Consider the following 17,723-nt stretch of genomic DNA (forward strand, 5'->3'; position numbering starts at 1 on the left):
CCTCCTCAGTTCTGCTCTTTTGTCCATGTTTAGACCAAGGTTGTAATGAAGCTGAGGTCCTGATGCAACCAAAGCTGAAAATCAGCGAGCAGGTTATTGAAGAGCCAATGCTGCATAATGGTACTGTTGACTGTGCCTTCCATCACTTTCCTGATTGCTGGATAGCTGCCAGTGTTGTAGCTACACTGAAGCAGCTTGGCTAGAGGAAGAGCTAGTTCATGAGCATCACTCTTCAGTACTGTTGCCAGGATGATGATGGGGCCCATAGCCTTTTGTATCCAGTGCATGTAACCATTTCTTGATATTACATGGTGTGAATTGATTTAGCCGAAGACTGGTGTCTGTGCTGTTGGGAGCTCAGGAGGACATCAAGATGGATCATCCACTTAGCAACCCTGGCTGAAGATAGTTGCAAATACTCAGCTTTGTCTTTTGCACTCAAGTGTTGGGCACCATCATCAAGGATGCCTATGTTCTAAGAGCTTTTTCTTCCCTTTCGTTGTCCACCACCACTCATGGCCTGACCTAGAAGCACTTCATAGTCTTGGTCTGACCTGTTGGTTATGGGATGGCTTAGATCTGTCTATGGGATCACTTGACATTCCTGACAGCATACTTCCTCTGTTGTTTAGTGTGCATTCTATTAACCTTTGATTTTTTTTTTTTGCACCTACTGAGTAACTTTTAGTGATTTATGTTACTGAACAACCAAATCTTTTATGCTCCACACCACTTGGTTTAAACGTTAAGTATATTATGTTGTAGCTTCACCAGGTTGGAAGCTCAGTTTTAGGTACACCTGGTGTACCTCTAGACATGCTTCTCTGGTTTTATGGTAATGTGACAATGAGGAATATTTTGGATTGAGTTAGTTTGTGGTTAATACAGTTCTTCTGCAGATAGCCCATAATGTCTCATGAATATCCAATTCTTGCCTGCAGGATCTATTCTGAATTTATCTGAATTTTTAAATTAAATTTATCAATTTAACACATTGGTGTCACACAATAGAGTGGAGGGTGTCCTCACTGTGAAAATAGAACTTCATTTCCACAAGGACAGCACTGGTCACTCTCACCAGTACAGTCATGATAGATGCATGTGTGACAGGTAGGTTGAAAGTGAGGCCAAGTAGGTTTCTCCCCTTCTTTAGGTTTTCTTCTCACGTGTTGAAGGCTCGGTTTAGCAAATTTCTTCTTCAGGACTCCCTAGCTTGGCCAGCAGTGATGCTCCTGAGCCACTCTGATTGCAATTCCCCCACCAGAATAAATTTTGTGCCTGATGGTTTTATTCTAAATGCAAATCCTTTCAATTGCATGGTTATCAGCCCAGTGTCCCAGATTATGGAGTGCAATTTGTTTTTTTGAGGTTTTAGGTTCACCATAATCTGTTTGTGGCAAATTACTGATTCTTCACAGATGCTTCTGCAGCACAATTTATGAGATTATGACAACTCAGCTGTTTCTGATCCTTTGTTTTGAAAATGAGATTAAGTTGGAGTGGTCAGCCAGTGGAAATTGCTGACTAGGGAGTGGGAAAAAGTAGAACAACAGGTATAAGTTCCCTTTGGGAGAAGCAGCATGGCACTGCATGGCTTTCTAGAGAAAAGTCTGGGAGGAAACAAATGAAGTGAGTGTGCAATGTAAAGTCCAGGAGGTTTATCTAAGGCTGACAGGTGGGAGCAGGACCAGTGGTGCGGGGAGAGAAACAATCCTTTTCATAACATAGCCAGATGCATTCATTAAAATGAGCAGTAGAAATGAGGGGTGGTGGTATGGGGGATTAAACTGCTTTTTTTCAAAAAAGATCTGAAGTCCAGCCAGCCAGAGGCAGATGTGGGGAGGATAACAAAAAGCAGGAGGCTTCATGGAGAAAGTTTTAAAAGCATTAAGATTAAAAATCACACCAAATGGTAAAACACTAAAATTAAAATATGGCATTGAATGAGAAACAGTTCTGAGATTTGGTATCTGTTGTACACCTCAATAACTAACTCCGTGTGGTAGTGATTTTTTTTGCATTCTCCCAATGCAGAGTAGAATTTGGACATCTGACATTATAAATCCTTAAGTGTAACATAGGTGACAACGGGAAGTAAGAGCTTGTTGATGAAGACTGCACTTGTAACATTTTAAGAAGATAACAGATGATTCCACCAATGAAATTTCTGTAAAACTTCACATGATAACAAATAGATTGTAATCAGTGGCACCTTTGTTGTAGGTGGTCATTGAAGATTATCCCCCTTCTCAACTGATGGAGGACAATGAAGAGACATCTCATTCTTTGGATTTGGTACCTCAACCACCTGAACACCAACAGAATACCCAGTCATCACAAAATTCTCAGACACAAACTGAATATATTATAATAGAGAGTGATGAAGATGCAGAAAATGAGGAGGACCAAGAGCAGGTAAAAATTCTGAAGATGAGTGTGTTGGAATCCAAATTATGCTCAGCCCATACCTGTGACCAGCAACAATGATGACTATCACTAAACAGAATGTTGCTGAATAGATTATAGATAATTTGGTGAAACACAAGATGAGACGAACTACAGCATAGAACAGGCCATTCAGCACATGGTAATGTTTATGCTCCATTTGCTCCTCCCATCCTTATTTAACTGAGTGTAATTCTCTATTTCCTACTCTCTCCTGCTTACTTTGCTTTCCCCTTAATTGCATCTGTATGATTTTGCCTTAAGTATGCACTGTGGTAGCAAGTTCCATGTTCTCACCACTCCTCAGTTTTTTTTTTCTGCATTCCCTATTTTATTTGATGATTGTCTTGGCATCTAGTTTTGCTTTCCCTACTGGAGTGGAAAGACTCTTGCCTGTTCAAACGAAAGCCTTCATTATTTTAAAGGCCTCTGTTAGGTCAACCATCAGATTTAAGAGACCCAACCTGTTGATCCTTTCCTGATGGGTATAACCTCATCATCCTTGAATCTTTTTTGCATTCTCTCCAGTTCCTCTGATCTAATGTGGTATTCAGAACTTGGAGCCTTTAGTAGAAATTCAATTACTTTTCTTACTACATGTGTTAATGTGGCTGGTCTATAATGGCTTGAACGCTTTGTAACTCCTCAAATATAGGTTTAATGTTAGTTGTCTGCTGGACTTATTGCCACTACCTCTTTGCTAACCTATTAACAAATATGTAATAGTGCTCCTGTTGCCTCTTTGGATTCTTTTAGAATGTATGGATGTAATCTGCCTGGACTAGGGTCTTATCCTCCTGAGTTTGATTAGTTTAAATTAAACATTTTGCCGTTTACTTTTAAATGTGGTTGTATCATTTCTAGCAGTATCTTCCAATGTCATGTCCACCTGATCTGTCTCCCTGTTAAATACTGCAACATATAACAATTATAATATATTGCTTAATTTTAATTTACTGTTGTATGGAATTTATCTAAAATGCTTGTGCGCTTGCGTAAGCTTAGTGTCCCAAATCACTTTACAGCAAATTACTTACTTATGAAGTGTAGTTACTGTTGTGTGTAGGAAATATGGGTGGCAGCAATGGTCACCCACTATCTTACCAGTAGTAAATAAACAACTATATCTATTTTAAGTGTTACCTCAGTCCAAAAAAAGCATTTGAGCAAGTAAGACCAAGAATGCTTGCTTGGGAGGATAAACCTTCTTTCATAATTCAACTTTGCTAAATTATCAACATAGGTATTGGCAGACTGAAGTCTTAGCATTGAGAAATTCAATTGAACCTGTCTGGTAATCTAATTTTGCTCCTGTATTGGATTATAGTTTCTCTGTAAAACAGAGTAACATCTCCAATTGCCATCACCAAACTAATATTTTGCTTGAGAACAAGACATTTGCATGTGGAAATTTTGTGGGGTGCAGAAAAGAGAACATGTTAAGAGCAGAATTTTATGAAGGAAGTTTACTTGGAAATGTATATTTTAGCCTTCCAGAGGTGCAAACTGAAGGTTCTGACCCCATTAACTGTTTTTGATTCTTGTAGGAGGAATATGATGAGGATGATGAGGATGATGATACTGGAATTGAGGATGGTGATGGTGATGGTGAAGATAGTAATGGGGGTAGTCCTGATGGCGAAGATAATTATGGTGGTGATACAGAGGTATGCAAAAATTGAGGTTTGAAGATCTTTCAAGACCCTGGAAGATAGATGTGAGTGAAGTGAGCTAAAATACAGTGATCAGGGTTGTTCATTTAAAGGTACCTCTTCCAGAAACTTTTTTAAAAATAAATGTGGTTTCCTTGCATCCAATAATGAAACCAAGGAATCAAATTGGGTAAATTGAGGCTGTGTGCTGAGTCTATACCAAACGTTTAGATTTCAACATACTGCACACCAGATACTGTTTGTTTTGTATTCTATGTTCACCATGATACCTACACAGTTAGGCCATTTTTACATTATTGCTGATCTGTATCGCATATATTCCTGCACGCTACATATCCTTTGATAGATTTTTATTGGGTGTCAATCCCGCGCCATGAAAATTATTTGACCCAGCATCCACTTTCTATGTCGAGGGTCAAGTTCCACATTTTCACTATCCTTTGTGTGGAAATAATGGTTCCTCATGTCTTCACTCCAGAGGAAATAGTTTCTCTGACTGTACCCTATTGAATCCCTTTATCATTTTAAACACTTCAGTTATCTCACTCCTCAGCCTTCTAAACTGGGCAACCTGCCCTTCATAATTAACCCTTTAAGTTCTGCTATCATTGTGGTGAATCTGTGCTGTATCCCTTTCAAGGCCAATGTAATTTTCTTGAAATTTGATGACTAAAGCTAAATGCTGTACCCCAGATGGAATGTGGCCAACTCACTGTAACAACAGAAGCATCACTTGAACTCCAACCTCGCTTGAGATAACTGTCAACATTCCATTAACCTTTGATTTTTTTTTTGCACCTACTGAGTAACTTTTAGTGATTTATGTTACTGAACAACCAAATCTTTTATGCTCCACACCATCTGGTTTAAACGTTAAGTATATTGAATTGTATTTGAGTTGATGTGATGACTTGTGTTTAACTCTGATGCTTTTTCTCACACTCAGTATTGTTGCCCCTTAAAAATTCCTGTTCTCATCTATCCAGCTTACTATGCACCCTAACTTGTATTATTTTGCAAACTTGAGTATACAACTCTGTCCCTTCATTGGAGTAATCTTTGTAAACAGTACCAGGTACCTTCTGACTAGCTGCCAAGAACTCAAACCCAGTGATTGCCATTTAGCAAGTAGTGACTCTCCTGTTTTATAGTGTGTACAAGTGGGAGACCTTTTGGGTCAAAGTGGTATCTGAGGTTGTAAAACTGGAACATTTAACCCCTCTGTGATAGTTTTGGTAATCTAATACCTGAGCTGAGTTATCGACATTGCAGTGTTTGACCTGTTGTAGAAACTGATTTTTTAAGAGATGACTAGTTAGTATATCCATTTGATCCACAGACCAGTATCCAAACTATTAAATTAGTCCTATCTACGTAAATAGTGGGAAGACTATCAGTAATTTCTAATGGTAGCTATCAACCTGCAATTAAGCTTTTGGAATAGTATGCACTAAACAAGGGCAGGAAATTTATTTGTATGGAATTCTCAGTAGATTTTATCAGAATCTTGCATTTTGAACCCTTCTAATTTGGGGTAATCTGTAAATTTGTTTCTGCAAAAAATTTTAAACACATTCTGAAAGTTTAATCATAACTTTGTATTGTACTTATTAAAAGTAGTTAGCTTAATAGGCTGCTTAATTTTTGGTCAGTAACTTTTTCTTGACATCGTCAACATCACACAGGGTTTTGAGTAATGTGGCAGGTGAAATTAGACTGTTTAAATTTTGAAGTTTTGTAAGAAAGGAGTTTGTGACATTGAAGATAGACCACATCCTTTTCTCACTTTCCACATAGGGAGCTGATGGGGCAGAGCCGAGCACAGACAATGAGCAAAGTGGCAGCACTTGTAAGGAAGGAGAAAGTACCCAAATGCCAGAAGACAATTGTAAGTATTAGTAAATTCCTTGCATTTGAACAACTGAAAGATGAAGTAGTCACCGGGTTAAAATTGCACCCTGCAATTTTGGTAACAAATGCCTTTTGAAATACCTTTTCTTGCTTGTTTTACAAAGGCACTAACTCAGTTACAGCAATGTCAATTGGTTTGGTTACAATATCAGACTGCAATTTTTCATATATACTATTAATATATCAGGATGCAGTTTCAGACCCTGTGTCCTTGCATAACTTTACGTATTCTGTATTGGACAAAGGTCAGCATAAGATTTGTGCACAGCAGAATTGGTCACTGATGCTTAAAGACCCAGTTGTGGTTTTGTGCTAGGAAGGAACCTGAAAAGAGATCCAACCTGCAGGATGGTATTGAAAGGACCCTGCCTTTCCTTAACTGAACCTATTTGCATCTTTGTAACATTACTGTTACTTTCCTGTATGATGTGCTTTTTATAAAACCAGTACAGTAGTTGTTCAACATTGTGAGATTACAGCATTATTAAAGAATGGAGAAGCTCAAAATATCTCCACAATTGATGGGTCCATCTGCTTTCATCTTACACACTTAGTTAAGTATATTTGCTTAATCAACTTGAGTAGATATGATGTCTGGAATTATCTTTTTAACTTCTGACAAATGGGTGATAAATTGTGAATTGCATGGAAATAGATCTGACTAATCTTCACAGCTTGAATGCAATTATGGCATTAGAGTCATCAATTAATTTTTGTAGCCTGGATGTTATGGTGGGGGGAGGAAAGAAGTTTGGCATTAAGAGAAAAAACGGGGGCACTTCAGTAAAAGTGAAAAACAAATAAGTGATACAGTGAGCTGACTTGTGCTCAATAGATTATTGTATTGAAAATGTCCAAGTGCTTTTGGCAAAGATTGTGTTCTTGCCGTTATACCTAAAATTCTAGTTTGTAAAGTTTGCAAGTTGTAAAGTCAGATGATTTTATAGTTAATATACTACTGGTTCTATTGATTATGGAATAACATGCTGAATTAGGACAAGGTTGTCTAGGTAAAATAATTGGTTTTGTCAGCAGCTGGAGGTGAAGGCAGTGTCCCCACTGCAGAGTCTTACGCCACAGAAACTTCAAGAGATCAGACCATGTCTGAAAGACAGACTCCACGACCTCTACGATCACCACGGAGACCACCCCATCCTCTTCCTCCACGATTAACGATTCAACCTCCAGCACAAGAACTGGGACCACCTGCGCAGGTACCCTGAGCTTAAGTGGACAAATAATGAAGCTTAATGTACCCTTTAACTGCAACCTCAAGCTTTGGGAAACGGTTCTTCAGCCAACCAAAGTAGCTTCCACTATTGTCCGCAAATTGAATTCAGTACCAGCATTTTGTTTAAAGATTGAGGGCATGATTAAATTTACACTGACTGCAGATTTTGACTTGCAAATGCATTCATAATTTTTCAATTACATCAGGAGTTCAGCAGTAGAGCTATTAAATGCGAATTGTTTGCCTGAATTCTGTTTTGTGTCTCAGTTATAAAATGAGTCTAGCTTTTTTTGTATCCGAGTTTCCCAACATGGCTAAATTCAAGGGCAGGACCAGCCAATGTATAAAGATGTGCTACTCTAGCCTTTGTACTCTGGCATTCATACAACAGAGGTGGCTACAATCCTTGGAGGTTCTACGCTGTATGGTATACTCTATGCAAGTTTGAGTTTGACAACTTGAGCACTTTACTGCAAATTGTGATTTCTGAGGTCCTTTTCCTTTCCTCACTTGTTTTCCTGTCCTCCTTTCCAGTCGCTGTCCAAATTTGAATTCTCCTTGAAAAAGTCAACTGCCTCTGCTATCTCCAAAGGCTCGATCTAAGCACCTATCACTTCCTCCTTACCAGTAGAAATGTCAGCCATCTAGTCTCTCCTCTTGCTGACGTCCATACCCAGCATGCTCACGTGGGGCTGATTTTCCTCATTTTTATCCTGGCCACCCCACTTACTACTAATTTGGACTCTGCCGATAGATTAATGATCACTGCCCTCCTCTGAATTTCCCCTTAAATGTCTGAGTCATGAGCAAATCCCTTCCATCTGCAACTTGCATTGGCATCATGGCTTTGACTGAAACTTGCCTGCCATTCTTTCAACTAACTGCCCTGTTCAAACAGTTGTGGTGTAGGTATAACCTGATTACATCATCTTCTTTTCCTCTGCTTCTCATGACATCTTTACACTACCTTCAAAATACTGTCGTTATATAACTCTGCTGACCCTGTGCCCTGCTGAACAACTATACAAGGGTGAAAGACAGTGCAGGAATTTCCTTTTGGTGGGAATGGGCAGGGGGAGCGATTTAAACACTTGGCAACTTTGCCATTCTGGTTTGTAACCTATTTGTAATTGGCTTCTTCAAATGAGTACTTTCAGGGTGGGGGAGGTGTTTTGAGGAATTTCACCAACAAATGTCTGTGGCAGCTTAGAATTCCTTGTTATTAAAGGGCAGATGTGTGCCAGCCGGACAAAATCCACTAGGGAAACATGATCATGCCATCACAATGGTTTAGCAATTTGTATTTATTTCGAGATGCGTGCACTGAATTCACCAAGACTTGGTAGATTTTTTAAAAAATAAAATTAAAATATCTATTACCAAAAAGATTTCAAGCACATAAGACTACAAATTACTTATAACTATAATTCCTAATTAACATGACTCCCAGTTATACCTCCTTGATGGCAGCAGTCCAAAAATAGATTTTAGATTTTAAACAGATCCAACAAAATAATACAATACCCTGGACAGCGGAATTCCAAATGGCTTTTCTCCAGCTTCACTTTCGGTAGACAGCAGACTTATGCACATACTGGAGGTTTCATTAAGGCTATTTCACACTCTTCTGTTAGATCTCACATAGCCGCCTCCTGACACACAGGCTCATTCTCCCTTATATATGTTTCTGTCTTAATATGTCAATTCTATAGTTACGTATTTCTTTGAAACTGTATCTCCCTCACAATAAAAACTTAAATGTTGCTACTGTTTATTGTCCTTAACCTTTGGGGAAAAATAAACACACTTCTTACTTATCTGGCTAGTTGTAAATAGACTGAGATCCCTTTGAAATCCAAATCTCCCTTAATTTATCTAAAAATGCAAATTTCCTTCACACCTTACATGCTAAGCCAGCATCCATGTTTACTCATTAGCATGTCAAGCACCTAGCTGCTTTTGATTTGACTCCAAATGTAATTAAATCTCTCACACAGGCAGACCAAACTATACTTACCCCCATAAATCTACTTCACAAAAAAACAGAAATACATTATGAAAATTATTATACATTCATGACATCTAGTTTAGAATTTTACTGATCTCTTGTGGTGGTCCTCAGGATGTGGTGTGGCTTTGGTGGATTTAAGCGGAAACAACTCACCTGCCCTGAAATTGAGTGCATCTGGCATTTTTGGGTTGTACCTTATCTGTTTGGCACAACAAATATTGTTTATTTAAAAACAAATTAAATACATTTGTGAATAACAAAGTAGATGTTATTTGAAGTTTTGTTTTGTTAGTATACAATTTAGGCAGATTGAAGATTGCGGTTTTCACAGGTTATATGATGGGCCGATGTACCAAAAAAAGTTAAATTTAAGGCCCTGAGTTGGTTCACAAAATACAACCCTTGAAAGAAAAAAACTGACATGAAGGTTTCACGTGCCCAAGCAGTTGTATTAAGATGTGCAATCATTGCCACTTATTGTGTGTGTGTTCAACCGTAATGCCTTTATTTAGAACCCCTGGTCGTACTATTTCGCAGATTGAGTCAGAGCCTGATTAGGTTACTTTGAAAGTTTTAAAATGCTGTATGTTTGTTAACAATGGTTTATACTGCTTCAAAAGAGAATAATAGTACATATTGTATTGGTAGAGCACTATTATGGCATTAAGCGGATCTGCAATACACAAGGAGTCCCTAAACTTTTCCTTGCTCTCTAAGTAATCTAGAGTAAAGGCAAGTTCTTTTTCAACAAGAAGGCTGGAGAGAAAATTGTATATAGATTTCCTGTTTAAAGTGTTTAGCACAATGATGGTTTCTTGCAGATCTAATGTCTAAAGTCCAAGTATAAGTATGCCTGCCTCATCAGTTTTGAATGATGGAGATCTCTAATTTGACATTCGTGGATCTTTTGCTTGAGGGATGCAGTCTTTCATTTGTGAGCATAGTTTTTCTGTTCTTCAGCGATTCCCACCAGCTAGGCGGCCTTCATCAAGCCGAGGAGGAATCCAACTTACTCCAGGTGTTGGAGGTGTGGTAAGTAATAATGCCATAGTTAAAATGCAGTCTTTTATATAATTACACAGTGTCACATTTTATGTGAGCTCTTCATTTGCAGTGTTATTTGTGACTTTTATGCAGTCTCTTCCAAAAAAAATTTTAAGCTTCTCCATTTCACTGACTTCCTGGGTTAATTGCTTTCCAAAATTTAACTCCCCACTGTAGATGCTTCAAACAAACTTGCATTTATCTAGAGCCAAATTGAATGTTTCTCGAGCATACTTTTATTTGAAGGACCCTTTTTCAAATGGATTATTAATCACACGTCACAAATCCAAATACTACAATCAATAGGAAAGTGCTACATCTTTAGAATGTTTTAATGATGCCTTTAAGAAAATTGATCTAGTTACTTAGAGTAGCAATTTGAGGACTGTCACACATGTAGACAGTGATCAGACAAACCAGATTTCGAGCAACATGTGACTTCGCTGGCAGACTATTGCATACCAACAAGATTGGATACATTGGCTTTTAACAGGCAATCCGTTCACAAATTGCATCTGATACACATAGCAATTGACTAAATGTGTATTAACACCATATTTTGATGTTTAACATCAAAGAAGGTTACTGTTTAAACTAAATTTTTTTAAAAAACCACCTATGAAGAGATGCATTTCCTTCCCTCTAATTCTATTACAAAGCACTCACTTGAACATGACTTTCTTGACCTTTGAAAATTGAGCCTGTTTCTGTGCTTAATCATTCAAGGAATTTACAGTATTGTTATATGGTGAAAGATTTAAGTAAGATGAACTGACAGTTTTTGCATTATTGTAAACTTAATATATACTTGAATAGCAGGGCTGGCAGTCTTTTAGTGGCACTTGTTCACAGCAGAGTCCAAATTGTACCAGAGCAGTGGGTGGCCTCTCCCTTCCCTCCCAAAGGTAAATGCAAGACTCCGCTAAAAATCATGACAGCCAAGGCACCATCATAACAAAGAAGGTCAAACATTTGGGAGTGGGCATCTTTTAAGCTACTTATGTGGGGCTAACACTAACTCTTAACTTTTTCACAAGTGGGCAGCTTGCCCTTTTATCTACCTTTTCCGCTGTGGTGGTGTTGCTCTTGCGTGCTCTCTTGTCCATTTGAAATTTATTTCATGGACTTGCTGGGATATTTCCACAGACCCCTGGGGACCTCAGTTTGAGAACCACTGACCTAATAGCAAAACACATCACATTACATGAAAGAAATGGAATGCACTGATTATTTTATATAGGCATAACAAATCGGCCAGTTTGTGTATAACAAAGCATGGGCTGACTGATTAATCTGTTTTTGGAATTGGTTGAGGAAGGAATGTTGGCCAGAACATCAGGAATAACTTAGTCAGTAGACCTTTAGCCTCCACCAGCATAAAGTCTCATCTGAAGGGCATCACCTCTGAATGCAGCCCACAATCTTGTGTTGAAATATCAGTCCAGATTGTGATCCATTTCTGCAATGGTGCTTTAACCCACAACCGTCTGACTCGGGTGATAGTGGTGCAAACTGGCAGTTAAACTAGTTTTCATTAACAAAATGAAACTGGAAACTAGAACATAATATAAGGAAATCAAGCCTGCTCTGGTTTTCTGTTAAGATTGTGGCTTATCTTTGACTTCATTCTACTTCTGTGCCAGATTCCTATATCCCTTTTTTTGCCCTAAAGTACGAAAATCCATCTGTCCCGGCCTTGAATGGTTCAACAATTGAGCATCCACAGCCCTCTGGAGAAGAGAATTCCAGAAATTCAGAACTTTTAGTGAAGAAATTCTTCCTTACATCACCCTTAAATGATCGACCACTTATTCTGAGACTATGCCTCCTGGTTCTGGACTCTACAACCAGGAAAAACGTCCTTTCAGCATTTACCCTTTCAAGTCCCCCCAGAATCTTGTATGTTTAGAAGAATGAGAAATCCTGTCATTAAGCTCCACACGAAAGCCCCACTGAACTTCCTCTCCAACCATGATGAGAGATCCTTAACTCTGGCACTGTTGAGACAAGAATTTTTGAAATTCCCAGCCACGACTGCAGAGGACAACATTTATTTCCCTGACTGGACTATACCACTTCCCCCATTGCTTTTCTCTCTCCCTACTTGGATGCCCCCCACCTCCGTACTATCAGTTTGTTCATTCTTCTTGCAGCCCTTATTGTCATCCATACAGGCAACTGTTCTGAATTTTTTAATATGAATACTATTTTGAGTATTGCTAGTTAATTTTAGCAACACCAATTTTGAGATTGAAACATTCTTAATATCACATTTTGTGGTATAAAATGCAATGGAGTTAAGTGCCTATAATTTTGCATTGCTACAATTTTTTGTTTCTTTTATGTCCATACTGAGATCCTCTAAATTGTCTTGTCTTTGTCTAACAGCAACACTTCTTTGATGAAGATGACAGGATGGTGCCAAGTACACCAACTCTTGTTGTGCCTCACCGATCAGATGGGTTTGCAGAAGCTATTCAGTAAGTAGATTTCTGGATTATATCAAATAGCATGTGCAGCGGCTAATAACCAGCCTTTGTTTTGGTAATTTAAGTTCTAATTTAGATGTCCTTTGTCCAGTGAAAAAAAACACTTTCAACCTTTTCGGAATTTTTAAATTGGGCACTTTGAACTCTAGTGTGTTTGGCAGCAAGATGTGTTATTGCACATTGTAAGTAAAAATCTCGTTGTAAGGTCAAAGCACTGAATTTGTATTCTGATAGAAACAAAGTTCTGAATTTGTACAGAAGTTAATCAAATGTGTTTTGTTACTACAAATGCCAAATACCAGAAGTGTCCTTTTCTGAATTTTATTCAACTTGACATTGATGCCGGGGAAGCTAACACTTATTTCTTCTTTGCATTCACATGTTTACTGAAATAATTTTTTAAAAGGTAAGCAAATGGTGGTATCATGAGCTATTCAATAGCAGAATATAAATACATGTGTTGCATAGGGGACTTTAGGTAGCAAATAGTTTTGTGCTTTTTTTTTTTGCATAATTTGAGCTTTGAAACTTACATTGGAAGTTGTGGTTAGTTCTCCCCAGGTTACTGGAGTCCCTCGGTTCAGGTTTGGACCGCCTGAAGATATGTCTCAAACCAGTTCAAGTCAGTCAGACCTTGGACAGTTGGCATCACAAGGAGGTAATGCTTTTACCAAGATTTCAAAATCTTAAATTGCAACAGCTTCAATTTATGTTACGCTCAAAGGGAGAAAGTACATGAGATAATTGGGACTAAATTTCACTTGTATTTATTGCATTACTCAGTGCTTCCATTTTACAGGGTAAATCATTGAGTATCAGCAACTGATTCAGCTGTTTGCACACAATAACACTGAGTATATTTCATGTGGGGAGAGAAATGGTTATTGTGCATTTAGAGCCTGCCCTTTTATAGACTAGTGGTTTGTTTTCTTTAATCATTCTTTTGTGTATTAGCCCTTTACTGTTCTGGTGTACTAAATTGAAGCCTTGCATGTCACAATTGACAGTTTTCCGAATCACTTATCAAATGAATGCAGTAGCAACCTAGGCTACTAGCACCATTGTTCCATATGGCAGCAGTGGTCACATTTAGATTTGACCGGTGCTAGATATCACTCCATGAGGGAACAACTAATTGAAACATTTACTCTTAATGAAATGTCAGAGGTTGTTATTAGAAGGCCAGTAACAGCAGCATTTTTAGAACACACAGATGACAATGCAGCTTGGGTATGCAATAATTCAGGACTGCTCACTACCTTATTGCTTGGGAACTGGCGATTTCTGGGAGATAGGCTTATTCTGATTTTGTTGAGAGTAACTCATCTCCTTGCCTCTATAGGGCTAGGAATGTATGAAACTCCCATTTACCTTGCTGCTGTTCATGAAGATGAATCTGGAGGCCGCAGTGTACCTACGACACCACTGCAAGTTCATGCACCAGGTATGGGATTTATTGGATTTGGCTTAATTGGAAGTAAAGCAACTGCGCTCCTGGAAGAGTGAGGGTGTTATTGCAATAATACTTAAAATAAGATCTCTTGATTCTTTTGATCATACCACACAATTTTGGGCACTTAGTTTCTGTAGCAGAATTTCTGGGACATGGGTATTGCCATCTTCCCATGTAAATTGTATCCATTTCTTAGCTACATGCTTTCCCCCAGAGGCATAATCTGAAAACACAATGGGTTGGATTTTCTCCTGTGATGAACGAATGGTATTAGCCATAAATAAGAGATATGTCATCCTCTACAGAGCACTTGGAACCTTTTGTGAGTAAGGTAAACAGCTGTTTATCTGCTTAACCAGTCATTGAAGAATCATTAATGAACAGTGCAGAGTTTGAATTTGTCAAATCAGAAATAAAAATTGAAGTATTGGGGTGAAGAAAGATAGGATTCAGATAGAAAGAGATAAATGAAACATTAAAGAAGTTCTTTAGATCTCCCACAGTAATTAAAATCTGAAACAAAAAAAATATTTCAGGGCGAGTGAGGTTTGGTAATTAAGACTTGGCAGCTTACACTGGAATGGACAAGACTTAACTTTCAGGTGTGTTTAGTGGATATAGTTCAGTTAAGTACAGCAACTTCGTGCCATTTCATGTATTTCAATGCAGAGTTTCTTGGTGAGGTACTGGTGCATCATAGCTCCTGGAAGAACAGGGCAACTTGGACAGTAACTTTTCAGTGTTGGAATGTGCATATGTAATTGTTGGTAGTTGCTATCTCATTTACACTTTAAGTAACCTCACCACTAGTTATAAAGGAAAATGCCAAGGAAACTTGTATACCGACCACAGAATCTCAGTGCAGAAGAGGCCCTTTGGCCCATCGAGTCTGCACCAACACGTGAGAAACACCTGACCTACCTACCTAACCCCATTTACCAGCACTTGGCCCATAGCCTTGAATGTTATGACGTGCCAAGTGCTCATTCAGGTACTTTTTAAAGGATGTGAGGCAACCCGCCTCCACCACCCTCCCAGGCAGCGCATTCCAGACCGTCACCACCCTCTGGGTAAAAAATCTTTTCCTCACATTCCCCCTTAAACTTCCTGCCCCTCACCCTCAACTTATGTCCCCTTGTGACTGACCCTTCAACTAAGGGGAACAGCTGCTCCCTATCCACCCTGTCCATGCCCCTCATAATCTTGTACACCTCAATCAGGTCGCCCCTCGGTCTTCTCTGCTCCAACGAAAACACCCCAAGTCTATCCAACCGCTCTTCATAACTTAAATGTTTCTTCCCAGGCAACATCCTGGTGAATCTCCTCTGCACCCCCTCCAGTGCAATCATATCCTTCCTATGATGTGGCAACCAGAACTGCACACAGTACTCCAGCTGTGGCCTCACCAAGGTTCTATACAACTCCAACATGATCTCCCTACTTTTGTAATCCAAGCCTCGATTGATAAAGGCAAGTGTCCCATATGCCTTTTTCACCGCCCCACTAACATGCCCCTCTGCCTTTACCACATTTTACCAAAACTCATTTCAACCCCTCTACAGCATCTTGTCAAGAGTACTGCCCAACATCCGTTACCACATAAGTCAAAATTTCACCTAGTTAGATATTGTGAAGATAAAGCTTTCGTTTTCAGTCTCTTCTGCATATCCAGTTGCTTAGCCACCGATTTCATCTCCTTTCCCTGTCTCAGGCTGAACCAGACTGCTTGCAACTTTATCCTATCTGGCACCATATCCTTTCCATCTTAAAGGCTGCCTACTTCCTCTATAATATCATCCGTCTCCATTCCTGCCTGAGTTCATTTAATGCTGAAGCCCTTATGGATGCCTTTGTTATATTCAGACTCTACTTTTCTAATGCTTTTCTGACTGGCCTCTAATCTGCTTTGCATAATCTTAAACTCATCTAAAACTCTGCCTGCATCCTAACTTGCACCAGGTCCTGTTCACCTATTACCCCTATGCGTGTTTAGCTACATTGGCTCCCAGTCTTCTGATTCCTTGGTTTTTAACATTTTCATCTCCTTATCCAAATCTTCCTCTGCAGCTGTTCATTTGTCTCTCATTTGTCCACCACCTGTCAGGAAATTCTATATTTCTCCAACTCTTGTGCATTCCCTAGACCATTTGCCAGACCTTTGGTGGCTGTGTTCAGCTGTCTAGGCGCTTATCTATGCGATCTCCTCTCCCCTCAAATCTCTCCACCTCTCTCTCCTTTTAAGACTCTCCTTATATCCCATCTATTTAACCAAGATTTTGCTCAGTTCTAATATCCCTGACTTGGTGACAAATTTTGTCCAATAACACTTTAATGAAGTACCTTAGGACATTTTACTATGTTAAAAGTACTATATCAATGCAAATTGTTGTTAAGAACTCTGTTCTGTCAGGAGTTTGAATTTATTCAGTGCTGACTGACAGATCTTTGAAAAATAAACTTTGTGTTTGTGTTTGAAAAATAAATGTCTGCTGAATTGCAAAATAAGCCTAAATGCAAATGTTTGCATTTCATTGTCACCATATTTTGTTTCTAAGCTATGTTCAGTACAGCTAATGCAGAGATGTTGGAAAGTGCTTTTCTGTTTGTATAGCAAATGAAATGGTAAACTTGCAGTTGCAGGTTTCTAACATTTAGCATTAAACTTTGAAAACAATTATTTTTATGACTTTTTTTCCTTTTGGGGGAGAAAATATCACAACTCATTTATTCTGCAGCCCTTTCAGAATTAAATTTTTTTCTGAAACAGAAATACCTGGAAAAACTCAGCAGGTCTGGCAGCATCGGCGGACAAGAGCACAGTTTACATTTAGAGTCCTCATGACCCTTCAACAGAACTAAGTAAAAATAGGAAAGGGAGCCTTTCCTATTTTTACTTAGTTCTGTTGAAGGGTCATGAGGACTTGAAACGTCAACTGTGCTCTTCTCCGCCAATGCTGCCACACCTGCTGAGTTTTTCCAGGTATTTCTGTTTCTGTTTTTGTTTTGGATTTCCAGCATCCACAGTTCTTTGCTTTTATTTAATTTTTTTCTGTTGGCTTTTTGTAACCAAAAAACAAAATTGAGGTATTTGTGCAATTCCCCTAATTTTAAAAAGAGGTTGAAAGACGACTGATGGGCTAAGCCTCGTGGAGCATGGATCTGTTGCCAAATGGCCTGTTTCAGTAGCAACATATTTTTATTGTAACATGATATAATGTAAATTATTTGTCTTGCGGCTGTGCTGCATATACTTGCAAAAATTTCTGAACAAACCAGAACAGATTCTAAGGATCTCATCGTTATTTACATTTAAAGTTTTGCAGAATTTCATGTTAATGTAATGCTGGTTAAGCATCAGTCTGAATATTTGATTCTTGCTTTTTTAAAATTGAGTAACTCATTCCCTTCACTCATTGAATCTTAAAATAGTTGTCTTGTTGCTAAAATATAAACATCCTCATTTTTT

At 38.6% G+C, this 17,723-nt stretch overlaps 1 protein-coding gene across 6 annotated transcripts in view; it reads left to right on the top strand.

The window, feature by feature from the left end:
* The window catches only part of tprb (translocated promoter region b, nuclear basket protein), a 112,993-nt gene that overhangs the window by 87,405 nt on the left and 7,865 nt on the right, over window positions 1-17,723 (top strand). For 2 of the 6 annotated variants that reach the window (XM_078561392.1, XM_078561393.1), the window contains exons 40-47: window positions 2,224-2,415; window positions 3,993-4,112; window positions 5,916-6,006; window positions 7,062-7,243; window positions 10,232-10,303; window positions 12,704-12,795; window positions 13,356-13,462; window positions 14,147-14,248. In XM_078561392.1, the coding sequence (XP_078417518.1) occupies window positions 2,224-2,415; window positions 3,993-4,112; window positions 5,916-6,006; window positions 7,062-7,243; window positions 10,232-10,303; window positions 12,704-12,795; window positions 13,356-13,462; window positions 14,147-14,248 (958 nt within the window). The remainder of the gene's footprint in view (window positions 1-2,223; window positions 2,416-3,992; window positions 4,113-5,915; window positions 6,007-7,061; window positions 7,244-10,231; window positions 10,304-12,703; window positions 12,796-13,355; window positions 13,463-14,146; window positions 14,249-17,723) is intronic. The other 4 variants (XM_078561395.1, XM_078561396.1, XM_078561394.1 and 1 more) reach the window with 3 other exon arrangements.

This window comes from Cetorhinus maximus, chromosome 17 (genome assembly GCF_964194155.1).
Source record: "Cetorhinus maximus chromosome 17, sCetMax3.hap1.1, whole genome shotgun sequence".
Lineage (NCBI taxonomy): Eukaryota > Metazoa > Chordata > Chondrichthyes > Lamniformes > Cetorhinidae > Cetorhinus > Cetorhinus maximus.